The 27326-nt window shown below is 40.8% G+C and overlaps 1 protein-coding gene across 1 annotated transcript in view; it reads right to left on the bottom strand.

The window, feature by feature from the left end:
- Positions 1-2903: 2903 nt before the first annotated feature.
- ajap1 (adherens junctions associated protein 1) overlaps positions 2904-27326 on the bottom strand; it is a 59635-nt gene continuing 35212 nt past the window's right edge. Inside the window, exons 2-6 of the mRNA XM_050066244.1 lie at positions 26159-26922; positions 6794-6881; positions 6405-6647; positions 4316-4448; positions 2904-3436 (exon numbers count right to left, since the gene is read on the bottom strand). Coding sequence (XP_049922201.1) covers positions 4376-4448; positions 6405-6647; positions 6794-6881; positions 26159-26922 — 1168 coding nt within the window. The 3' untranslated portion in view covers positions 2904-3436; positions 4316-4375. The remainder of the gene's footprint in view (positions 3437-4315; positions 4449-6404; positions 6648-6793; positions 6882-26158; positions 26923-27326) is intronic.

Here is a 27326-nt window from a genome sequence, read left to right as displayed (position 1 = left end):
AGACAACACCTATGCTAGCAGCTGCTCACACCGGTGGTGCTTTGAGCCACATGCTAACGTCAGCATGCTAATACACTTGTACAATACACAGTAGTACAATGCTACCATGCTGATGTTTAGCTAGTGTAATGTTTACCGCCAGAGAGTTCACCAAGTAGGGCTCATCCTGTGAGCACCATGAATATCTCCACCAAATCAATACATTTCAGTCTGCACCAAAGTAGTGGTGGACTGACCAACCAACAGAAATAAGGCCCAAGTTGTAAAACACCAGAATTATCCTTTAAAGATGTTGATAAATGTAAAAAGTGAATAGCTTCCCACATCATTGTGCGTAACTCTGATCTTTTTTAACCAGATCGATTTTTGTAGTTGCATCAAAAAGTGAAATCCAAACAAGTACCCCATCTTCCTTTCACAATGCTTTCTTTAGAAATCTTTCCCTGATGATTCCATATGCTCATAAATGCTAATACAGGTTAGTTTTCGCAGTCATTACAATACGTATGTGGCAAATCGGGGCAGTTGTAGCAATATGTATATACAAAATATGACAAATGAATGCAACCCAGTCTCGATCAAGTTTAGTTGGTTTCTTGGCAGCTACTGTTGGATTTACACTGTTTTTTTTTTATCATGTGATGAAACACTCAATATTAGAATTCATGTAGAAATAATGCTAAAGAACAGAAAGTCATTGGTTTCCCAGCCAACCATGAACACAGCAGAACCCAAGATATGATCACAACACCTCTTTGAACCACTCAGTACTTTGAGACATTCCACCTGGAAGTCACTCCCCACGTCTCTGAACTATTGCAGCGTCTACTGAAGTATTATACTGGTTAGCTAAAGATATAATACAAGTACTGCTTGAAAGTGCAGGTAGGAAGCTTGGCACAAGGTTAGTTTTGTGTTTTAAAAGAAATACTGTAGTTACACATGTAAACAAAGACACTATCCCCGACCTAGCTGAAACCTTCCCAAAAACTGGGGGAGGTCCTGAAAAATAGAACACACCTGTACACAAATAGAAGCAAATATATAGAAAATACATTTACACGTGTATAATATACAGTAAGTTTTCATAACCCTCTGACTAGTAAGATAACACTCTTCATTCAAAAAAATATATGTTATGTCAAAGAAGCAACTCGGCAGCCTGACACACACGTGAGGCTGAATTGGTATGGGTCATTCATGAGAGTGATTTTCATGTTGTGAATGGGCAAAAGCAAGAGTTTTGCACCACAGTGTTTATCCCAGGCCGTCTCGGCACCTCCCGAATGGCTCACATATACAGATACTGATCACACTGGGACGACCTGTTTCCTTGAATCCTTTACGGAAGTGAGTACAAGCCTGAAAACAACCTAAGCGAATTACCAGAGATCCACTGTCGACACGCAATAAAACCAACCTTTTAAATCTGTACATATTGCTGTCTGCAGCCAAGAAAAACGTTTACAATTACAGAATTGTATTTGTGCTTTGTACAAACCCACAGCACAATAAAAGGTAGATTCATAGGCGGCTTCCTCAAGAGCTTGGTAGCACAAAGGTAATCTGTCTTTGAGAGCTTGAGGTTGATAATAAAATTATTGGGGCTAGAAAGCTCTCAGGAGAGCTTTACTGTCTTTCCTGACCATGGAGTTCCCTCACCTTGACTTAAGAGATAGTTTTAAAGCAATTTGGCAGCGGCTGATTGGCTTGTCATAATCCCCTTACTTCAACAATGCACTGACGGAGTGTTTTGGGTCTTTGAAAGAACAAAATTAAACTCTTTTTTCTCATAAGTCTGTATCGTATTTTCGCTCTGCTTCCTTCGGCGTGAATTAAAGCAATCTATTTGTGCACAACCCACAACTTCCTGGCTGTGATAGCTGAAATTCTGATATGCTAGAAATATTGTCCTCAAGTATTGAGTGGATCTGGCTCCGGAGAGAGAGCTAACTAACCCCCACCACACATTCGGCGAGGGAATTCCCCCTTTTGCTTTCATTTAAAACGCATGATGCGGATCATTCTGGATCCTGAGGGACACCTCTTTCACAGCTTCTTCTTCATTCTTAGCTGGAAAACTGAGGATCATTTTCATGTTCCATCTTCAACAAATCGGTTCATGTTCTTTTTGACTTTCTGACTGTAATTCAGACTTTTTAGGTTTCAAAAATAATTTATCAAAAGTGAATCTTGGGAGTTCTGTGGGGATATTCATTTACTATCTGTGGAGGGATTAATTTTTCAATCTCTTTCCTATTTATGCAAATTATCACATGAATGACTTGAATTTGAAGCTCAAATTGAATCTATTCCACCCTTTTAGCTTTGCAGCTCAGATCTAAATCATAACCAATCATTGAAATGTATCCAAACAGCTGCTGAAACTGAGACCAACATAAAGTGTGCAAGAGAGCTAGACAGACCTGAGGCAGTATGAATGTCCTGTCCAGCTCCGTGCAGTCTGTTGTGGCTGTCCTTATGCAGTCTATTCATGAATGCGCTGCTAAGGGATTCGTTGCAGCAGAGATCCTGCACCACAGAAACCTTTTGTTCGTTTTGTCCATTAAACCAAATCAGGTACAAATCTTTCATAATAACCAGTTGGAGCAGGTGTTGAATTGGGTGTATTTAGATGGTTTCTTTGTTATCATCTCAGCTGGGGTGGGAGTATTTAATTAACAGCGCTGAATCCCAGGTACTTCGGACCTTCACTGTTAGGGCTGTGGCAGACTCTACTGTGTAAAAAAATAGACATAACTGTTCTGTTTTTAAAATGGGACCTATAGAAACAATGTTTTAAAATCAACTGTTCACTAAAGCATATACCGGTTCTTTTTTTTTTTCCGTCCTCTCTTCTTCCAAACTAATAGAATAGTGCTTCATATAAATATCTTTTAGATTCTTTTGCAACACATTTCTTAAAACTATTTCAAAACATATTCAAATACATTTGTAGCATTTTTTTATGTTTCACATTTCTTAAAAAAAATAATAAAACAAAACAAAGAAAAAAAATGTAGTTGGAGTCGATACAGGGTTAATATAGCGCTCTTTGTTTAGTCCATCAGTTGTTGTTGAAACTTCCTTCTATCCAGGTTGTGGCACATAGTGGCATTATTGGCACATTGTTCAGAAATACAGTTCATCTTCCACCCACAGCAGCTCCTTGGGTTCCTTTTGTTCCCCCCAAATGTCAAATGTTTTCCTTGAGACATTTGTGACGTTCACAGTCTTGTCCCACGCATCCTGTAAATATACCTATATATAATCTATATCTAAATGACTGTACGTTCCTGGAAATATGGAGTGGCAGCGTTGTGGCTGCTCTGCTTGTCATCTCTAGAAAAATAAATATCTTCACCAGTGTCCAAAGAGTGATCACACTATTTTACAAAAGAAGCTGTTTTGTGTGTTTCTTGTTTCCAACTGGATCCTGTGGAGAACAAAATCACAATTATCCCTCATTATGAGCCCAGCACAAAGTAACACAGTCACTGTAACACAGAAACAGGCCAACTTCCTAATTATATGTTAGGGGGAATTGGTATCTCGCTCTGACCTGGAAAACATGCAACCCAATGCCTTCCTCGAACCAGATGAAAGGGCAATGCTGTTTTTAAACTTAAGAAATAATTAGGTGTGTGGGATCTTGTGTCTTTTAAGGCTGCAACATCGGGGAAATGCTGCGTAGAGCTGAGCTGACTGAGACTAATGTGTGTCCAGACATCGGCGAGGCGCTGTCCTCTCACTACGCTACCTGCAGGGAATCTATTCCTTTTAAAATCTGGGTCAATAGCAGACGTTACACTTCCCCCCGGGCTTCCAGCAACACTGTGGGGCCAGAGCATGTGTTTAACTTTCACGCTTTGAATTTCAAATGCAGGCCATTCTGGCGTACATTAGCCATGCATAAAAAATATGTCACAAGTCAAGTGAAAGTGCTCCTACACTCCTGTTCAAAATGTTCCAAATAATATGTTATTGGTGTACCAATGAGAGCCGTGACATTAATATTAATGCAAGTGTTTGAGATATGAGCAGTGGAATCATTAATTGCGAGCATATAGCTCATTAATACTGTTATATACATAATTAGTTTCTTATCGCAACCTCTGATGCTGCACTGAACTGGATCCCTCAACCCTTTTTCATCACAGCGCAGAAGATAGAAAGGAGCATAATCATGTCACAAATAACAAACATATGCCAAGTTGCCTTCTATTCCCAAAGTGGGGCAGCATCACCACAGGGATCGAGGTGGCTAAGGCTCAGATGATGATTTGCAAGGGGGACAAAGTAGCATGGTACCCACCAGAGCGTGAATTCAGGAAGTCTCTTCCACCCACAGGAAGTGAACAAGGTCTTCAGCTCGTCAACAAGAGATCTCGAACCATTTCTCTGACACAAAGGCCACAGGAATCAGTTGTCTTTCAGTGGGGGAGGGCCTGTAGGATAAAGAGGTGAGAGCATGAATTTTAATGGGGGGCAATTTGATTGGTTAGCCTACATAATTACATAGTATTTGTCATCAGTAGCTTTTAGCCTGAATTGATTCTAAGGTGACATTACTGCCTGACAGGTTTCCTCAGAACACAAACTTCAAACATTCTCTACGGCTATGTTCACATTTCAAGCAAATGTGGCCCAAATCTGAATTTTTTTGCTCTCATGTGACACAGATCTGATTTTCTTCAGAGTAGTACGGACACAGAAATCTGGGCCACTTTCACAGGTGGCCCTGAATCTGATACATATTTGATCACTGGCCAGGCGACTGTGAGAACTGTCACATTGGAATAATGCCTGTTTTTCTCATACACCTTTCTATCCACGTCATTCTACGAATACTTTTGCAGCGCAGATCACTCATCATGTAGTGTTGGAGCAGTCCATTAAAACTACAAAAGGCTGCTCACCTACAGCGACAGCCTTGTGAAGCATTGACAGAGATAATGGAATGTAGCCCTGGACATTGTAAAGTTTTGGAAGAACCGTTCCTCCGTGAAACCACTCCTAACTTCTTTCCCAGCTACACCCACAACTCTCTCTATGTATATGAACAGTTTAGGCAGAAAGATGTGATCTGGATCTTACTCAATAAACTTTTAGTGCCACTGTCAACATTGTACCATTGGTTAAAGACAACAGAGATCTTCGCATTCTGTTGTTGCTAAAAATCTGTCCGTCCTTCTGTGACTTTCTTAATAGATAAATGCAGACACTTTGGACTGTTTACACCAGATGAATGATCTTACCCTCACTGCCAGCATAATGAATCTGTTACAAGGTTTGGATACACAGAGTAAGTGTGACCATCTTTGCTGGCCCTGCAGCTTTAGATGACTGTTGCTGTTATCCACTCAGACAGTAAACACTGTCAAAACTCCACCGAGCTTATTGTCACATCACGTATAAATAAAAGTTTCAGGTATAATATGCCTGATTTCTATGCAAAACACACCTGCCTTGTCAGGTTATATCACAAAGAGCGACACATCTTCACCCACAGAGAGGATTTAAACTCAGAGTGAAATGCAAAACACACCAATGACTCACCAGTGTTACATCTTCTGCCTCCCTTTTGGGAGCAGCACATATTAGCTGGGTTGGTAAACATGGCTGTGTTGTGTGCAGTTTGCTGATATCACATTGCATGACTTGTAGGTACTGAAGTTCAGTTTTCAAAGTGTACGTATGCACCTGCCTGCCATCTGAAATGCTGTCGAAAGATCAGTTAGTCAGAAAATGGCACAGTAAAGACTTCACATCCCGTTGCCCTACATCTATAAATTGACTCACTGCACAACAACATAAATGGCTGGTAGGTTTAGATTTTTTCGTGTGCTGCTTGAGCGTGCCGAGGCACACTGCGTGGCCAAGTGTCGGGCAGATGGACGAAGGATGAGGCAATGGACGACAGACGTTAAAGCAACCAATTAATGTGTGGCTTTGCTGGGAAACAAACCTCTGACTGAAGCTGACTGTGGTTGAGAGGAAGAGCACACGCAAGGGAAACAGGGTGAGGAATCAGAGCATTTTATGAAGAAAAAGCTGATTCACCACAATTGCTATATCAGTGTATTCTCTCATTCACTTGTCATCCCTTTCAATGCTTCATAAGTTCATGTGCAAGTTTTTAGAACATTTACCCCCTCATAAAACCATTATCACCAGGAAATAGACATTGATTTCTTAACCAGATTTAAATTGATTTGGCTCTGCTATTCAGCATGGGGTTTCATAATATTTTGGCCGTTGAACTGTAATATTATTAATGATAATATCTGCAGAGGACAGAGACATCACTTTGGAAAAGCCTGTGGATTTCCAGCGCTGGCTGACTGAACAAATGTTCCAGTGTGCATCCATCTTGTGCTATAAACAGTCCTGGGCTGGCGTACCTGTTTCCGTTGTAAGCAGTCTTGTAGACAGGCGTCTGCTGGATCATCTCATCAGTGTAGATGGGCACGGCAGTCCGAACGCACTCATGTGAGCACTGCAGGCTGTCATTGTAGGCAGTGAATATATCCACCTTGCTGGGCACCCGGGCCGGGGTGAAGTCTGTCAGGTTTTGGCAGCTTTCTTCCTGCTGGTGGATCTTGCGCTGATGGCTATTGTGGCGGCCATTTCCCGACTGCGCACAGCTACAAAAACACGCACCAAAGACAAGAAACAAACATAAAATCATACCTTGTACCCTTCTCATCGTCTGCGAGTACTTGTGGCAAAATGTGAGTGTGCTTTTACAGTTAATGTCGTTATGAGTAAAAAGTAAAGGAATCTTTCCTACCAGTTTTTAAGGACGAGTGTTGTGATCAAGGCTGCGATAACCATAATGAGAGACACAGTGATTGTGATTATCTGGTGAACTGCCAAACCTGCAAAAAGAAAAGAAACAACAGACATTTACAATGGCGGAGGAAATGTTTTTGCTCCTGTTGCTGATGGCACATGCACTTCACTTGTCTTTTGTTTTCTGTACTGTACAAACCCACTGCACTCCACAAACTATCAAGGGCAGCTCACTTGATAAGTAGAGGATGACAACCCAGAACAATTTTGCTCTTCCCTAAGTATTGATGACACTGTCATCCACTGCTATGTATAATTCAAGAGTAATATGAATTATTCCATTACAGTACAGCCAACTGTAATGGATAACCAAGTCCAAGTTTTCTCAAAGTACTTATAAAAGTTATTATTCTTATGTCATTATTATTGTCATTTATTTGTATTTTTCAAATGAATCCTACAACAGCAGACCTATACACTAAAACAGGGACACTCAATTTGCTTTGCCCAGGAGCCACCTTTGCAAAATGACAAGAGGCCAGGGGCCAGTTAGTAAACAAACATAAATAATTAAAATATACATAATTAGTCTAGACCTCTGTTAGGGGATTCCCCCCTGGCACTTAAAAAAAAAAAGCTCTATTTTTGTGCTCCTTTATGCACTCTGACGCCTTATTTACATTCAAAGTACAAAAAAATTCCCAGTGTGATTCAATTTCTTTTCATTTTGAATTAGAAAATGGTCGGCGGGCCACCCGACACCCTATCGCGTGGGGTCGTGAGTTGAACATCACCGCTTTCAGAGCTGGTGTGCTTTTTATAACCTTTTCTCACCTGAACGTATCTCGGTAGATTTTGCCTGAAGGCTTTTATTTAAACATTAAGTGGGAGCAAATTGTTTGATATGGTATATCAAATAAAATGTTTGATCAAAAGGTGGTCCTGATAAGTAGCCTGAGTGCTTTGAAAAGGGAGCCATGTTAATGCAGGGTGTAGAGGACTGAGGATACACACATACACAAGCATTAAAACTGGTTTGATAGAGCAGTAAATTAGCTGTTGATGCTACTTTTGAGAGCTTCAAAGAGACACATTTAAGACACTGTTAGTGTTTATTAAGCATTGAATTAAAAGGTGTTTTAAAATAGATTAAAGCAGTAAGACATGCAGGACAATGCATGAATATTTGAATGTAAATCAAACTTAATGTAACCATCTTGAAGTGCAAAATTCTGATAAAATTAAAGCAACAGCAATGCTTGCACAATTCACGTTGCCAAACTACACCATTCACAGAATGTATCTTACACTGTGTTTTTCAATTGTGGATTGATACCAATTGTACAATGTGTCAACCTGATTTTACACTGAATCAAACTAATACTTTAGAAGCACATAATTCAGAAACAATGTTTTGAAAGTTCTTTACACCTGACAAGAAAATCAATTTTTCTTTTTTTCTTTTTTAGGCTACTTAAAGCTGCACTGACTGAACACTGATTGAAAACGCATCATCTAACAGGTATTATTACCCGAAACATGGTGAAATGTCATATCATGTGTGCAAGAAAACAGTTGCCTTTTCAAACATCCCGCAATAGAAAAACATATCATTTATTTGAAGTAGTGTCTCTGCTCATTGGCTTTGGATTGAGCCCAACATTCACTCTCTTTTTGGTTCTATTTTGGTCTCTACCTATTCCTGAGCAAAATGTCTGGCTCTTAAGCTGCTGCATGCATCACAAGTTTCACCAGCTAGTCATAAACTATACCTGTCTGTTGTCTGGTGCTGGACAAGTACAGCCCCATATACAACTAATTTGAAATAGCAAATACGTTTTTGAGGGAAAATGTAATGAAAAGCAAATTACATTTTCTGTTAACGTGACAAGGTGATTAACATACCTGGCGAGTCGAAAAAATGTTATGATACTGAACATCAGAATGTTCACTGACAACATATTAAATTTTTCTCTGCCAAAATAGGCAATCTTGCATTTCACTATCCACTCACACACTCACTTACAACCTTTTTTATTAACACTGAACTGAAATCACAATCTTTCTGGCTCGAGACTGAGGCCAACTGGTTTGATTTTGCGACCAAAATTGTAAGGTATAGATTGTAAACTCTCAATTTTTAAAAAAATCACATCACATCCTGTCGCACAAGTTGTCAGTCAGTGCGAGGGTTCGAGGAAAGATGGACGAGGAGAAACTCATAGCTGAAATGGAAAACCATAGTATTTTGTATGACACCACACATCTTTTTTTACAAGGATACAAACCAAAAGGAGAAGACGTGGTGTGAAATTGCAGGAGTTTTGGGAGTGAATGGTAAGTTCAACTCTCAAGTTGGCGCGTACCTTCGCCTACTGGATGTGTTTCTGGAATGCCGTGCCACGAATTTACATGGCTAAGGTATGGTTACAGAATCTGCCCTGCCGTGTTGTTTGCCCCCCATCGTTGCTGCTTGCAGCTATGTTGTTAATGTTGCTTTTTTAAAAGTGTACAATAAGATGTGTCACTGTGAATTGAAAGCAAATAGTCATTTCTGCATTTGTTATCAAATTATTTATCAGTAATACAATGAAAATGATAGGGAATGTGCGTTGCAAGTCCATTTACGGTTTGCACCCCTAAATTTTCTGCTTAGAAAAATTTTCAGTTAGGGGCAACTAGTGAAAAAAGTTAGCGTAGAGCCCTGCATAACCACTAACAGAAGTCTAGACATGAACTGGGATTGTGGTATAACGGTCATGCACTTTGTACGTCCTGTCCATCCCAACCACCTTCCTGCGAATCCAGGGTGGTACATACTGTAAATGTTGTCTTTTATTAGCTTAAAGAACTGCCTTTGAGCAAAACCCACACAGCGATTACATCGTCACCACAACGTAACAATGAAAAAAGCTTAGTAATATACAAACAGAACTTCGAAGAGACAGGGTTGGCAGGTGGCCTACAGGAATTTGCAGACCAGTAACCCAAAATAATAAGCTAAAAGAGGCTAAAATGCTTCATAGAGCTGAGGGGAACTGATAGGGTGGTGATAATTCTCTCGTTTTGTCATTACAAGTAATTCTTATCACATTACACACATCACATCATTTGATCCATTGCAATATAACAAAATTGAATATTCCTGCTTTGAGGAACCACAGACACCCTGCTACAGCCTAGGAGAGCTTATTGATTTCAGCATTTCTGTGATAATGTGATGTTCTGTACTGAGGTTTTGAACCACAGATAATAAGTGACAATGGGAAATAGTAACTGCAGCCAGGTCTTCTCCACAGGTCACAAGCTTTCTTCTCTTCAAGCACTTACAAACCAACTGTTAATGTTCGTAATGCGGGCCGTTTAAGATCTACTTGAACTTGTCTGCCCCATTATAGAAAATCATTATTGGACAAATTAAACCTCAATTATTGTGCAATTGAAAGGACAGCAGAGACACTGGTTGATAAAATGACAACTTTTACAGACTGGATCCTCTTTACAAACCCTTGTAAGGATTGGTGACTTTCACTGATGTTGGTTGATTTGAGAAGGATTATAAACCTGCCAGAGCAGAGAAAACCACATCATCATACACAATTTTGTGACACTTTTATGGTGTATAGTCTTGTTTTGTTTAGCTGTTTGGACAATGCAAAGCCCTAAAATTATGTATTTAAATGAGAAACTATGCGGCCTTTTGCATCTGAACCAGCTTGCAGATATGAATGCAGACCTAAGGTTCTCTGCTTGCTCCCTTTGTTCAGTATGGCTAAAAGCATTGTTCTTATTTAAACTCTTAAGACTCCTGTGTGTGCTGATCTCTCACTTTTGCCAGAGGACAGTAATCCACAAACAAAACTGTGCGGTACATGTCTAAAGTGAGGATTAGTGTGAGCCTATTCAACTGTACTGTATGGTTAGTGCGTTGCGTACGTGTGTGGGTGAGTGATAGAGCATGAGACCGTCTAGGACACAATGACACACTGCAGCAGGTGACATGCTACAGGAAGGAAAAAAACAAAAAACAAAAAAGAAAAGCCGTCATGATGAAAATGCCCACGTGGGCCTTATACATCTCACCTCTCCATCAGCCAGCTGCCTAGCTGCTGATCCAAGCCAATTTGTCTTCGGGAAGGCTCAAAAGGAAGTGCCTGCTCGGTCATTCTGGAAAAGCACACGGCCTCTCCTCTGCCTGCCTGCTGCCCGGACAGCCTCCTCTTGGATAATAAACTTCTGCGGGCAGGGCCGTGCAAAAGTCAGGCCAGGTCAACCTTGGATTAATGATATCTCCGGCTGGCTCAGGGAAGCCTTACCTTCCCAGCGCAATCAGAGTCCCTTGCCACGGCAAAGGCACATTAACTTATCTGGCAAGTCATTTGCATTTCCCTCATATCCCCTCTCCATCCTCCCTCTATCCCTCTCTGCCTGTCTCCGGCTGACGTCAAGGCTGTTAAGTTGAAAGTGTTCGGTTATAAATTAACATCTGTCCGAGTTCAGGCATAATAGAGCTTGCTCCTGACCTTGATCAATAGCTGAGGTCTCCACTGAGAATTGTTTCATTTTACATTGATGTCGGAGTGAAAGGGGGCACTCCCCAGTCCGGAAATTTCAAATTAAAAGCTGTACTTGGCAGATTCTTCCTGTAAATCCACAACTGATTAAATCACATTATGGCACTGCATCAGGCTGTGCTCTGTCCCTGCGTCTAATAGACACTCCTCTGCCCACGCGAGGGAAACATCTGAGTATAATACAAACTGTCATAAAGTGCATGCAGCCATCGATTGGCGAATGTGATGTCAGTGAATACAACGCACGCATGTTTGGCAGCCCTGCCAGTCTGTGATTTTATACCAGAGGAATCCGATTGGCTCAGCTGGTAAACACAAGCCTGCTGTGTGTAGTTTGCTATGCTATGTTACATGTTTTCAGGGTATTAAAGTCCAAATAGCTCATTAAGAGTTACTTCAGGCTGTCAGCCGAAGCCAAAAATATGTATACGCTCCTGGTACAGCACTTTAATGAAACAAATGGACCCAAGAACATGAGGTCCAGCAGCACAAACACCAACATTAAGTCTATTATAACCTCATTTGCTGGGCAGTATGTTTAAGGGTGCAGGGATGATAGAGCAGATAATGACACGAGTGACAAATCTGAGTACAGAGGCCGGTTCTATTTTCATCCAGGGCTGCCAGTTAGAGGGAGGGAAATTTGGCCTGGCTATCTGAAACTCATTGCGTGCTGGCAGTCAGGTTGAAATATCACCTTTGGCAGTCACCTTGCTTTAGAGATACCCAGTTAGGTTTTGTTTGGTCAAATCACTGCCAAACAAAGAGAGGCTGAGAGGGAGATGGATGGAGAGGGAACGGACAGATACAGAGAAGAGAGGACAGCTAGCTTGTGACCTCTGTGGCAGCAGGATTTGAGCCCCCATCCAGGCTCCCAGCAAGAAATAAATGAGATTTTTGCCTTCACGGCCATGACAGTTTGATGAACATGTCAAAGAAAGGCATGGTGGTTAAATGAAATCTCTCCTTGCTACCTACTTTTAATAAAAGAACCCCATCTTAGACACAAATACTCAGTGTGGGGTCAATAAATGTGCCTTGTAGGTAATGTCTGGTTTGTAGCACCTTTGATAACTCCTCAATATTATTTGTACCATTGTCACATCATATTATCTCAGTATTTTCAGGCTGAGTGCATTAAAAGTGTGTGTATTAATACAATATTTGTCTCAGTAAAGTTTAACATATTACATGACGATGTGTAATCAAAGAGGTGTTGCTCATAGTGGCAAACCCAAAGAACTATAACCAGCCTCTGCAGTGCCCGTCAGCTGTACAGAGTTTTTCAGCTTATTGTTTTAGTTTTAAGACCTTTAACTTAACTGTAAATAAATGAATGGTTGCGCCTCACTGATCTCAAGGGCTGCACAATTATGGTTAAAACAATAATCATGATTATGTTGGTCAAGATTGAGATCGTGTGTGTGAGATCTTGAGTAGCGTACACAATTACTCACTGACTTTGGAAACATCATCCATTTATTAACCTACATAAAACTTGTCTTTTTTACAGTGGATTTTCTTCAAATGAAAAACTATTCAACTAAAAAAGAGACTTGAGGTGAACCAAACATGCCACAGCCTGTCTGGGAGTGAATTTATGCTTTTAGGGAGCTGCAGAAGCACACCGCTGGAAAGAGAAGGGGTGCGCTGGATTAATAACACAGGACAAAACAAGAGCACCATTCTGAGCGCAATAATCGTTTATCACAATTATCTCGTTTTCAAAATTGAAGAGGCCAAAATCGTAATTGAAATTAAAATCGCCCAGCACTATCTCTCTCATCAACCTTGTTTTCAAATGTGGTGGGCAGCTGTTTTTACTGATAAATCTCAGATAAAGCCACTGCATGCTACCTGGCAAGTATCAAACAGCAGACAAAGTTAGTGACCAGCTGCTAAAGAGCCATATATTACCCTCAGAGTAGGAGGACATCAAAACAGAGCTAAAAGGAGAATGAATATAGGAGTCTGGATGTGTAACACTTTTGCCATAACAACTTTAAAAGGTGATAAAATGTCAACGATTTGTTTGCAGTTTGTTCTGCCGCCCCCAAGTGGCTAAAAAAATCTCTTAGTGCTGCTTTAAGCTCAAACCTGAGGCTTCATAGCTCTAGTCAGAGGAGTGTGTATTATATTCAAAACTGAGCACATTTCTGGAGTTGTAAGGTGGTATTTAAGGCTGTGTTTATGACATACATCACACTGCTGTGATGTTGTTAGAACTGGTCCTTATCAGGGATGTAATTTGCTCTTGCAAACAACAAAAAGGTATTGGCAGCTGCTTTACTGAAACAAGATAATCCCGAAATGTCATTTCAATGTGAGGAACACAGAGCTGTGTCTAGACAGTAACTCTCGGGTACTAACCTGAAAGGTCAGCAATAGCTTAGACTCTTATTTCTACACACAATGCTTGCCATATGCACAATATGTGATTTCCCTTTCCATTAAATAATTAGTCATGAAGAGCATTTTAACATTTTGAATGAAGGACAATAATGCATTTTTCACCACGGACATTCTGAAAAGCACAGGTGTCACTAATTACACTAACGACAGCTCTGTTCTATTCAAGTGTCCCAGTAAGTCATGACAGCGTGACAGTGAGCCAACATGCACAATACCAGGGCCATGAAACTGAATGGGATTCAGCCATTATTAATTTTATGATTTACACCTGTGCTTTTCCTACTGTGGCATTTCAAAATGTCTCTTCCTATTTTTCAAATATACAGCAAGTAGAAGACAATTACAGTAATATATTTTCTTACACTGCCTGAATATGTACAGACCTCATGAATAAACTTTCACAGCATCCTGCAATAATAACATCAAAATGATGTACTGTACTTAAAGAAATATGTTCCATATGAGTGCATATTATTAAAGCCAGCCATAACATCAGGAAAAACTTCAGTGTGTAGGATTTAGGGGGATATATTGGCAGACATGGAACATAATATAATAGGTATGTTTTCTTTAGTGTATAATCACTGAAAATAAGAATGGTTGTGTTTTCATTACCTTAGATTCTAAGGCTTAGAATGAGCCCTTTATATGTACATAGGGAGCAGGTCCTCTTCCACTGAGTCCGCCAAGTTGCATTGCCATGCTTCTACAGTTGCCCAGAACAGACAAACCAACCACTGGCTCTAAACAGGGCCATTCGCATTTTCACATCAGCTACTGTAGCTAGCGGCCCCTCTGTGACAAGTAGGGGAAAAATACAGATTTTCAATGTAAAACCACTTTATTCAGTGTTTATAAATCACTGGGTCCATTTGTTTTGGAGAGGAAGACACCTCTGCAGATAATTTGGCGCCTGGTAAAAAACCCCTGAACATCTGCATCTTTAGTTACTAGGGGAAAAAAGGTGAGCAGACATTAGCAGGTGCTGGGCTAGCAAACTGTCTGCAATGAGCCAAACAGCCTAAGAGAAACATCGATTTGTAACTTGAAACAGCTTTATTTGGTGTTGTTACCTGTTTTAATCACCAGGTCAGGCTGTTTGGAGAGGAAGAGACCTCTGTGGATAATTTGGCTCCCAATTAAAACCTCCTAAACAATGAAGGAATCCTAACCAGAAGTTCACACTTGGCATACAGGAGAAGTTTCAGCTGGCTGCTAAATACTACACACTGCTCCTTTAAGTAAACAAAAACGATTCAGCCTCTGCGTGCAAGCATTTATATGGCAGTTTTTGACCTTGCTGAATTCCTGACTTATCTATCTCCAATTTCCATGGTGAATTAAGTGACATCTTATAAACTGCAGGCAGTTTGTCCTCTGAGTAACAGTGCCATAACAAGGCAATACTGGACGAATGAAAAGGAAAATAGAATTTCTATGTAATCATTTTGCATGTATGTATGAGTTATTGTCAGTCTTTACTGTGTGTGTGTAAGTTGGACCGTCTGTATGTAGCAGTAAGCCCTATTAGGCATCCACTGCAAAGAGCCATTTAGGGCTAATGGTGCTTACACCCACGCAGTGTTGGCTTAAAAGCTCCTGAAAAATGTGGGAAAGGCCCCTCATTTGTAAAACAGAGTTGCAGCTTACAGAGGTTGAGCTACCTCACTCCCACACACCACAAAGCACATTTGTACAGGCATATTCAATACACGCTAATACCCTGCATGACCCCTCCAAGATCGCCTCCCCTACAGCCATGCACCTGAGCAGGACAGGTTGGGGGAAGACTTCCGTCAAAGGCGGTGTGCTGATAGTTAGGAATTGCCAATTAACGTTGGTGTCAAAGTGTCAATCTGGGCTGATTTCCACTGAGTCACCAAGCAATCTAAAACACTTATTGAAAAAGAAGGTGCTGAGAGAGAAAGAGTGGGACAGAGAGAGAGGGGAGGGGAAAGTTGAAGACGAAGAGATCAGAAACAATTACTCTTACATGCCTTTTCTCTAAGTGTCAAAGGCATCACTGCATAATTCAGTCAGGCTGGATGGTAAATGGTAGACTGGCCGAAATAAAAGAGGGTCGCTGAAGTATATTGCTTCGATGATGGCATCCTTTACAGGAAGATACACTTGTCTTGTGTGCCTGCCAGTATTAGGAACAGCACAGAACACACAGTAGCTCTTCCTGTTAACAACAGACAAATGGAAATGACTGCAATTTTCAGGTGGGTGTAAAATGGCATTGCTACTGAGGCAGCTTCGATCAACCATCCGGAAATCTGTGAGCTGTCATGTCAGAGACAGGAGGCATTTTTTACCAAACAAAGCTTTGCTGGATTGTTAGCAGGTGAATGGAGTGGTAAACATACCATGCACCTGCAATGTTTTAGCTTTGATTTCCAATCCCTCTGCATGCTCTGTCATCCCCTCTGTCTTTCCTGTCAAACAACACCCTGTCATTTTTCAACAACACTGAAGTACCTCAAAAGTACATCTGCACCATAGCTCAATAGAACAATAAATAGCTCAATAAAAACACAAATATGGTGGACTACTCCAGTCTAGTAGTTAACCAATTAGACTAGATAGGCTCAAAAGTTTCACAGAGAAAAGCTAATGCTAACCACTTCATGTAAGTGCATGGAAACTGCTAAAATGATTAGGCTAATATCATTAGGCCATATTTCAGGTATAGCTAGTCAATTAAAAACACAGATTTGGGTGGTCCTACCTAGTTTGCTAGTTAATCTATTTAGCTTTCTAACTAAGGAGGGTTCATTTGATGCAGTTTATTCTGTGGCGGCAAAATGTTAAAACGCTAGGTAACGTTTCTTTAGCTGAAGGAAGCTATCAATGAAGCTTCAACTTATCACACCCCCACCATCCTGAGAAATGGTTCGACCAGCCAAATGAGCTGTTTTTGAACTAGGTTTTCTAATTATATAATATAACATTTATGTAATAACATTTTTGCCGATGCTTAATGAGACAATCATCTTTGATATCATATGCATTTTTACAATTTCAAGCTAAGTTTCCAGTGACTTAAGGCCTTTACATACTCCGCAAGAACAGAGAAATTTGTTCTCTCTCACAGGGCTGCAAGAAAAGAATGACGTCATTTTTTTCTTGCAGCCCTGGTTTGGGAGTTCTTGCAGCTTGTTCTTGACACATCATCTGGGCAGAACTTTTTTCTCGTGTGGTGTCCGAGAACTATTGTGTGATTGGTCAGAAATTTGAAGTGGGCGTGGTGACATATGCGGCAGTTGGGGAGGGGCCTATGAGGACTTCCTAGGAGTTCTGCACTCTGCACATACAGGGCTTTAAAGTAACATGTTTTTTCTCTGTCAAATATAGTTCTTAGAAAAAACAAACAAACAAACAAATAACTAAATCAAAATCAGGCAATCTCGGAATCAGCTTTAAAAAAATCGGAAATCAGAATCTGCCATTAAAATGCAATCGGAGTATCTCTACTCAAAAGCTAAAATAAATAAAGCCAAAATAGAAAAACAAATCGGGTCATATTAAGATTCTACCCTATCTCCTCTGATTGACGGAAACAATCTCCTGTATCCAAAACAGTGTCTCAGTCAACATCTGCACGTCTCTTCCTTTAGGCAGATGTGTCAAGCCATGAAGAAAGAGTCTGAGCAGCGGAGAAACAGAAAGTGAAGCAGCATCTGCTCAGTCTGGCCCCTTCATCTCCTCTTGGCTCGGTTTCCTGTAAATCAGGGAAAGGGGGTTTGACTCTGCACGCCTGTCACCGGGCATCAGCATTTAAGTCCAGATTTAACGCTCGAGAAAAGGAGATTCATTTTTACCCATTTTATTCAGAGTCAATACAGAGAGTAATGGCAAATTTATTGGATTGCCATGGTAACCGTTGGGAAAAGTGGTTTCTCTCTGTCTCTCTGTGTGTCTCTCACTGCTGAAGAGGCTGTATTGTACACCTCTACAGGTCTACCACAGGTCAAAATGCTGCATTACAATGTTCACTGAGCTCGCTTCTTTAAAAATAGATTGCCAAGACACTTAACATACATTTTACATGTGCTCACTTTGCTCTACAGTGGATGTAGACTTATTTATTTACTTCATTCATTTAACCCTCCAACCCCTTCACAAACTTGATAACGTGACGTGAACTGTTGCCAGATGGATCTATTTATTTTAAATACCTGCTGGCTCCAACACTGGATACCATCTTTCACCCTAAACATGCACTGAATGTGTCTGTTTCAGGAAGCTACAACTGGAAGACTCTATCAGGAACACACAGTACCTTGTGCTTGCTCCGCACGAGCCTGTAACATTTAACCTTGCGACTCTCAGACCGTCTAACAAGACCTAAGTTATCAGTAGTGGCTTTACTGACTGCAGTTTTAATCATCTCATATCCATAATGGAGCTGACAGCTCCATCTGCGTGGAGTAGAGGGGGGTCGCAGTTACGAGCAGCACAATCACCGGGAACAATCAGTGAGCATCTGGAGGCACCACAGCTATAACCCCCCATCACCACCACCTCCTCCTCCTCCTCCTTCTCCTCCCACCTCCTGCATGATGGCCAGAGTGCTGTGAGAGCAGGATCAACAGGAGGCATCAACTAAGCCACAGCATCCAGACAAACTCGTATCCAAATTGATTGAGCTTTGCACAAGATACGTTCTGATGCTGAGAATTCACACCGGTGTCACATTATCTCTACACAGGAAATTACACATGACATTTAAGTTATTAACCACCAAGGCTGGATTGTCTGTCTATTTCTTTTTTTCCCACAAATACTGTCATATATTGCATACTCCGGTGAAATGTCGGGAAGGTATGAAAAAATAAATACCGCCAAAGCCTGACTAAGACTCATATGCTGACAGCTGACACTAATAATTGAAAAATTGTGCATGAAAATAGTGCAAAAGGGAATCAAACTTATTAAATTAGACAGGAAGCAGGCACAATGTATTTGCTTAAAGCCTTTTAACCGATTATAAGCAACATTAGTGTCTTCGTCCTGGGGAAGAGCGTGCACTTGTTGGATGTTCTGCACTAACAGAAAGAGTTGTCCCTTTTGTTGTCCTCCACTATCAATGCCAACAGTGAGTGGGAGTGGAGACACATAGCCTGCAGTCAATAAGTGCAACACAGACAAGCTGTGGCGAGCTGTCATGTACTTTCTGTGTCATTACGTAGTTGGTCTCCAACCAAATCAAACCGGTTGGCAAATTGTCACACAAGAAACACTAATGGAACAAGCACAGAGCTTGTCCATGTGGATAAAAAGTCCATGGCTCATTTCTACACACTGACTGACTGCTACACACGTTAGTTTACTCAAACACTGACTACATTAACATGCAAACAAAATTTCCACTGTGATACAGGTTTTGAAAAAACAGCACATTGTGTTTAGATATATAAGTAAGGCTTTTTTACCCTAATGTATTTTCCAATGAAGACGTGTGTGTACAGAACTCAACCAACCGACATTCTGCAAGGCTGGGGTAGAGATGTATGCCCAAAAGAAAATCCCACATTTCAGGTCGGACAGAGAAATACACCTACTTTTAAATGTTATAAAAGACTTGGATATCTGCAGCTTTTTAGGTATGCACGAATATCAAAATGGTGACCTTTTCAAGAAGGCGGTTGAAGGAATGAAAGAGGGAGGCTGTGTTCATACAGTTGAACAAGTCAGCTACTGGTGGAAAACTATTTTGACAAAAATAAGCAACATATCACAAGCAGCTCCAGCCATTCCACTCTTCCATATTCTAATGTGATCATTGACATGTTAGGGCATGTTAATTAGAGTATGCAAGGCTGTGTGTAAAATATATATTCATTTTCATTAGCTATGTAAACAGCTCAGCAGGAATATTGTCTTTTTTTAGAACTGGAACATTTAGTGCGTATAAATGTAGTCAGTGTTGTAGTCCTCGCTGGACCTTCATCAGGCATTATAAATAAATTAAAAAATGACAACATGTTGTTGCTTGTGTGATAAATATATGTGCATTGATGGCAGGTTTAGCAGATTTGTTCTAATGTTGCCTTATTCTCAAAAAAAAACAAAACAAAATACACTGGCTGACCTAGTTCACACTTACTGATGCAAACAAAACAGAATATTTGACAGTCAAGTCATATGGCAGATTTGCCATCTAAATTATCTGTCACCATTTTACCAAACAAAAATTATTTTTTATCTGCACTCTGGAAGCAAATACATTTTCAGATTAAAAATGCCTGACTAAAGTTGCAACAAAACTAAAACACATACTATATTTGCTATACTGTCCTTAGCTGGCATCACACACAGTGGTACAAACTGGTAATTCAATGAAGTGACTCAGAATGATCAGACTCTGCCTGTTAGTCCAAAGTGTGTGTGTTTACTGTGAAACGTTTGACTTAATGTGAGGAGGCATTTTAGGATTCAGGAAACTGGTAACTTTTCCGGTTGGCTCTGAAACCTACTGTATTTCTTTGCTGTCGTCAAGGTGAAACAGATGCATGTATTAATGATTACATCAGACCCTTATACAGTCTATGATTGGACCACTGTCGATCTAGAAACTAGAAGATTCAGATTGTTCAGTGTGAGAAAGGCTTTTTGGAATCATATCCTCCCTCTGCTCACTGCCGCCTTCCACAAACTACCACTTGCATCCATGTTTGACAGTGATGTGCACGCACACACACCCCCACACACACACAGCATGAGATGATTATGGTCATGATACACACATGCCTTACGTGGCTGAGACAAAGTGCACTAATGGCTTGAATTTATGCTGGTTGCCTACAGTATTCATGAGTCATAGTGAATTAGTTCATGCAGACCGTTTATTGCAGGGGTGAATGCGCATGCTGTAATCTCACAGTTCCTGGGAGCCTGACTAGCAATGATATATATGGATTTTCAAAGCTGCAGTGGCTTAAGCATTTATGTGAAGATGTTATTTTTTCCAAAACTGAAATATTTTAGGAAAACACAAACAGGAAACACAAAGTTCCTATCCAGTTAATGTAGCTGGCATAAACACAAACCCCACATATAGAAAAAAATGCTGCCAATGAAATGGCCAGTGGGAAAAAAAACCCCCATTGTATATAAATATGGTAATTGTTGGTCAAAGTTCTCCACATAATACAGACATTTCATGAGCCACTTGTCATTTCTACATCAACGCTTTAAGCCTACAATTAGCTGTGATGTCAGGGTGACTGGGTGCGTTTCTCCCCGAGGTTTACTCTGAGCTGAAGCGTTACTGTTTGAGACGCTGGATGAGAAAGACAGACACGAGACACAGAGCATCTTACGTGCACACACACACATACTCTGTTTACTAGGACTAATCAAAAAGTGAGGAATTGCGACAGCATTCAGGACATGATGATCATTTCCCCCACACAAAGGGTTCATGGATATGCATGTTTTGCACACTGCCACACTTATACTGAAATGTGTCGGCCTTGCCATGAGTAGATCTTACGTCATTCACCTGGGACAGTTGTCACGGTTAAGTTGGCACAGTGAGTCTAAGCCTGGAAGACAACACGACACTACAATGGAAGGAACCACACAGTCAACACCAAACAGCTGGGTGCCAAATGCACACAATCTTTACCCCAACATACTGTAGATTCAGGAATAAAGTCAGCGCATGCATGAAAGCAGACATAGAAAATGCATGAACCGGTTTTGCATTTTTCAGTGAAATACATCTCAATTATCATGACACTGTGTGCAAGAGCACCAGCCTAACTCCTACTCGCAAAATCCGCCTTAAATGGGAGTTGACATGCCACAGTTTGAATCTGTTTGAGCAAGAACCAGAAAACCTCTTTCAGCACTGCCAAAGCAGCCCTTTGTCTTCGGCACTGACATATGACATGCTGTAATGCAGCAGTCTTACTGAGGCAGAGGCAGCTTTTTTATTTATGTTTTGAATTTACTGTATAATTTGGATGAATATGTCAACTCGTCTATCCACTAAAAATATGCTTCTTAAAAGGATGTTTACATCGAATTTTTAATATGCAGCTCACACGCTGCTATATAACCCTGAGGTTTAAAATAACATTTTACTTACACTTAGCCAATTCATGCCTCTTGAATGTATCAGCTAGCCGTCCAATATCAAAAAAGCTAAGCAACCAAGATGCATTTGAGACATATAAATCCATTGATCAAAATGTAGCCATGTTATTACACTGGTAAATACAATGTTTTCTTATCTGACAGAAGTGACGGCCAAATCTTTAAAAATAAGACCCAAACTGTAATGAACAAGATATATCCTTTCACCAGTGTAAGACAGACAAATATATTACATCTGATCATCCAGATCTGCAAGTGTATCTCTCTTATTTAAGTATGAGTTGTGTACAATGTGTTTGTGTCCCATTTCGTCAATTGTGTGTAAAACCACTTCCCTTGAATTATTCCACAAGGGACAGAGTATTTAAATACATGCTGTAATACATCACAAGACACAGGCAGAAATCTAAGTCATTTAAACTGTTAGGTAAGCTCTGATTATCACCTGCTCTGATTAAGATCATCACTTTAAGATGCTTGATGTTTTCCTGTCTGAGTTTGCATTAGTCAGACTAAGACTGAATGAAATGTATCTATAAACACCTTCAAAGACAAAGCAGGAAAGGTAAGAGTAAGGCGCAGAGACAAAGCGCCTCTCCTTCGCTAATAGTTTCATTTCTTCAGCAACTCAATGCTGCGCTGTCGGTGTGGTAATTATGTCTTGCCTTGGGGCCAATATGAGACAGACATGGGTTAATGTGTTGTGAAAGCAAAAGGAAAGTTTTCTGCAGCATTTAAGCACCTGGGCTTTGAAAAGTGATTCTATTCATCTGCTGTGATGAGACACAGCCTGCTTATTGATACAGTAATGTGCATCTAGTCAGAAAGAGCAGACTTTTTTTTCTCCCTCCTCATCAGCTTTCAGTTAACTGTGAAGACTGATTTCCTCCAGGATACAATATCAAGCCATCATCTTGAATCACTGCTGGTCTCACACTCACCTCCCAATCAAGAGAAAATGAAGACATCACAACAACGCTGACAAGACGATTACATACTGCCATTTCGTTGCGCGTTCACTACGTACACATCAGTCACCATAGTACAACATATATTTATACCACATACTTTGATAGTCATTTTTTTCCCCACATAAAAGCTAAGCGATGCTATTTTTTTTAAGCATGAATGGTAGGCAGAGGCTACAGTAAAATCAGCTTATGTTGTGAAAAAAAAAAGATTATCGATACATATCAATTCTGAATATTTGAAACTGTTTCGATTCTCATTTCTCTTTTTTTTTCTGCAGTATCAATAGACCGTACCACCTGCATGTTCTTGTGACAGTGACCTGAATATCTTTGGGCTATGGACAAAACAAGATATTTTATGACATCATTTTTGGCTTTGGGAAACACTGACTAACATTTGTCACCATTTTCTGACATTTAATACACCAAAGACTGATTGATTAATTGAGACAAAACAATCAACAGAGAATCATTTTTAGTTGCAGGCCTAGTGAGTACACTAATACCAACAATGAGATCTAGGTTTGCTTGAGGTCCAAGTTCAGGACCTTACACGCAGTTTATATTTATCATCAGAATATTGGAATTATGGTATAATATCGTTACTGAGCACATTATTACAGTTCCAAGTAAAAACGTATGTAGGACCACCACACGCACAGCTTGACAGGCCCTATGGACAATTAAGATCCCAAAAACTAAACAACAAAGCAGAACTATAAAGATTGATAAGGTCATCTCGGGACATCTCCACAAAACCCAAAAATTATTTACTACATTTCCCCAAACAGCATTTAACTCAAGTGTTTGGAGTGACTTAATAGAAAACACAAGTCCTAAAACAGCACACATGAATTGGCTTTTGAATTCATTTTGACCTCATAAAATAGATGTTTTGTGATTTTGTCGCAGTGAAGGCTATGTTCTGTCAGCAGGACTTCTGCTGTATGCAATTTTCACATTCATATCCGTGTTTTCAGACATTTTTTTATTGTAATTGAGTAGGAGGTGGCCAAGGACTTTTGATCACCCTTACTGTTAGCTGCCTAATTTTATGACATTTATATTAATGCACCAAATGGGAAAGCTTCAATTAGCATAGTGCTTGCTTCATAAGTTGTTAAACATGACTTATGTTTTATGAGTACCTGTATGGTCCATTTAAAAAGCCGTGTTCCTCGTGGACTTAATGAAATGGTAAATCTAATATGCCTGGCCGGGAGGTTTGTGTGTTCACAGCACAGAGGGACTGTCCATAAAATCACATATGCTCAACTACAGTGTTTCAGGCATGAGGGCCACAGTATGGTCAAGGACATCACAGTCACAGTCTGTAAATCAGTTGCTAGTTCCCCAAGCTGCAATATTATATTATATGAAAAGCAGATCATTACTCTGGATCATTAGTCATGCGCTACAGTGAAAAGGTAAAAAGAGTTTACAGTATCATTAGAAAAAACAAGTGTGAGAAAATGCCGCATGACTGTTTTATACTTGATTTATTCTTTGCAATTTATTTGCCAAATTCCTTTGGAAGGGCCTTTGTCCCTGTTGACCTGGGGAGAGAGTTAACAGCCAAGTGCTACCTGCATGACACATAATGTTGCCAAATGCTTCTTTAACCTGCCAGCAAGTCGTTTTTCACACCATCCCCCCCAGATCACACACACATAAAGGCACCCCCAAAAATCAAGTAGAAGTACAGTGCAACGATAGGAATGTGATCACACACACTGGCGTCCCACATGTGAGCGTACACCAACTGTGTTTGTTGGACTGCACAACCAAGCTGGGAGTACCTGGGGCTCTGTGAGGGTGAGAATGTTGCCCCTGTGCCAAGAGTGTGCGCTTTAAACTGATACTACTTTATTCACGTTTCCTCTTTCATATCGAATTATAGAACTGCTTCATTTGTCCGTCACATATTCAGTTGATGCCCTGAACATTTCTGATTCAGTCATTTTGTCTTGATCTCTTCACATTGTGTGTACACTGGTATACACAGGTAAAAGGCCCATTTCTGAATTAGTTGTGGAAATACCTCAGCACATGACAAACTAAGGTCCAGTGTTGGGCTGTGATACATTATTAGTGAAGCATTACAGTAATAATAATACTACTTTCCCCAGCGATGCGTAGTGTAATGAATTACTAATACATTTTTAGTTATAATGTTATAGTCACCCCCAAAAAACGAATCACTCATTACAACCTTACCTTTGTAGTCACCCCCTTACTGATTTTAAGTCCAAACATCAATCACATTCCCGTATTCACTTTCGTAACTGTCCTGCATGCATGTCACAAAGTAGCAAGCTAGCTTTGAGGATGGAAACAGTTACATTTAGTAACTGCAAATATTCCCATTACTTAGACTTTGTTAGGAAGAAAGATGACAAGACCATAATTGTTGCAAGTAGTGATACTAAGATTCTTTCCACTGTGAAAAGCACAACCTCAAACCTCCTGAAACACCTTCTAAGACTGACAGGAAATACACCCCACCCCACCGAAACTGAGCCCTCGTCAGCCATGGACGATGGCTGTGCCTTAACACTGGCTAAACAACCCAGACTGGATTTTTATTGTGGACAGCTGCAGGCTACAAGCCACAAAGAACTAATGAAGCTTGTGGCTGGATATGTGGTGGATGAAATGTTGCCTATCACCACGATTGACTCTTCATCTTTTAGACAGATCCTTGGGAAAATACTGGTCACAGGCAACAGAGGACCTCCAGTTAACAAAATAATAATTACCTTGACATCTACTCAGAGGTGCACATGTGAAATGTGAATTTTGATGAGAAAGGACACAGTTACCAATTTTGTGGGGTGTAACATAATAGTTATGTTAGTAGTGTAAGAAATTACTGTTTGCAGGGAGTAATAAACTTGCAGAGGAAGAGCCTGTTTATCTGGATACCATACACTTGAAACAATACTTAATCTACAGTGTTCATTTCTGGGCAATGCAGGTTTCCTATTTGTTTTCAGCACTGATTTCATCAATTTGGTAAATGTCTCTGATTAAAGGCTGACTGACTAACTGACTAACTGAGCAATTGTTTTGTTAAAATGACAACCTGCAGAACAAAACTGAGAGCACAGGGTTGGACACTGCTGGCTTTGAGCACATTTGGAAACATCTTTGTATTGAAGATATTGGGTGAGTCTGTAAAATGTGACTGAGACAAAAGATGCAACAAAATCAACTCAAACAATAATTTCTTTAGATTACTCTTCGATATTAAAAATGAAATTCACACTCGATGATGAGCTGTTTAATGTGTCTTACCTGGTGTGTCCCCATATGGCTTTGGTGGTTTGACAGTCTCCCCGAAGCTGACAGTGGCCTTGGTGGTGCTGAGCCTCTTGGGCTCTGGTGTGGTCACCACAGTGAACGTCCTTTGGGCTAGCCTGGGTGTAGTGCTAGTGGTTGTGGCCACTGTGGTAGTTGAGACCTTGGTGGACAGCGTCACGTTGAGCTCCGGTTTGCCATCTTCATCTATGCTATCTGTCCCTGTGGGTCCCCAGTCGATAAATCCAGCCACTGTGGTAGTTCGGCCCTCCTGAGACTTGTCATAGCTGTCCCATTTGAGCTGCCTCCTAGCTCTAAGTAACAACCTCACTGTGTCTCCTCTGCTCCCGCTGGGTAAAGCTGCTGGAGCTTCGGCTATTACAGCCAAAGGATCACCTGTCTCCTTTTGAGAGTATCTCAACCGGCACTCCTTACACGCTGCTTGTCCTTTATGCACTGGCTTCCGATGCTTTTGACCCTTGACCTTTGGCCCTAGCCCTGCCCTGTTGTCTTGGGGTGGAGGGACAGGGTTGAGGAGCCGGCGGGCCAATGGGCTGACTGTTCTCCAGTGAAGCTTGTTGGGTGTGTCCCAGAGTGGCTGCCAGCGAGGTCGAGAGCGAGGCACCGATTTAGGCGTGAGTTTGACCCCCATGCCCTGACTGAGGGGGCTGCACACAGAGAAGTCCAAGGTGAGGTGGGTCATGGCCAGCAGGATCCACACCCGGTGCCCCACACAGCTGCCTGGCCTCAAAGCAGACGGACTGCAGAGAACAGAGAAAGTAAATGAGAGAGAGCGCTTTAGATTCAGACCCAGTTCACTACATGTTCACACCATACAAATCAGGCTCCCTCCATCTCCCACCTTCAAGTTCACAACCTGTTGTAAAGATTCACATCTGTATTCACCCCCCATTTGCTGTCTCGGCAAAGTTCTACTCCGCAACTTCTTAAACTCCTACTCAATTAAGCTTCGATAATAATTAGCTTCGCAGAGCGCCTCTTGAATTACAGTCTAAAGGTCAGACACAAAGTAAATGTTGTAGAACATGTGAAAGATTATGGATTTGCACTCTTTGCTCTCAGCTGTCAAACACAGGGAGGACTTATCCTTGATGTTACAGATTCATATCAATCCAGGGATGATTACACCGACACACAAGGTCAG

Source organism: Epinephelus moara, chromosome 16 (genome assembly GCF_006386435.1).
Source record: "Epinephelus moara isolate mb chromosome 16, YSFRI_EMoa_1.0, whole genome shotgun sequence".
Classification (NCBI taxonomy): domain Eukaryota; kingdom Metazoa; phylum Chordata; class Actinopteri; order Perciformes; family Serranidae; genus Epinephelus; species Epinephelus moara.
This window is presented reverse-complemented; position numbering and strand designations above follow the sequence as displayed.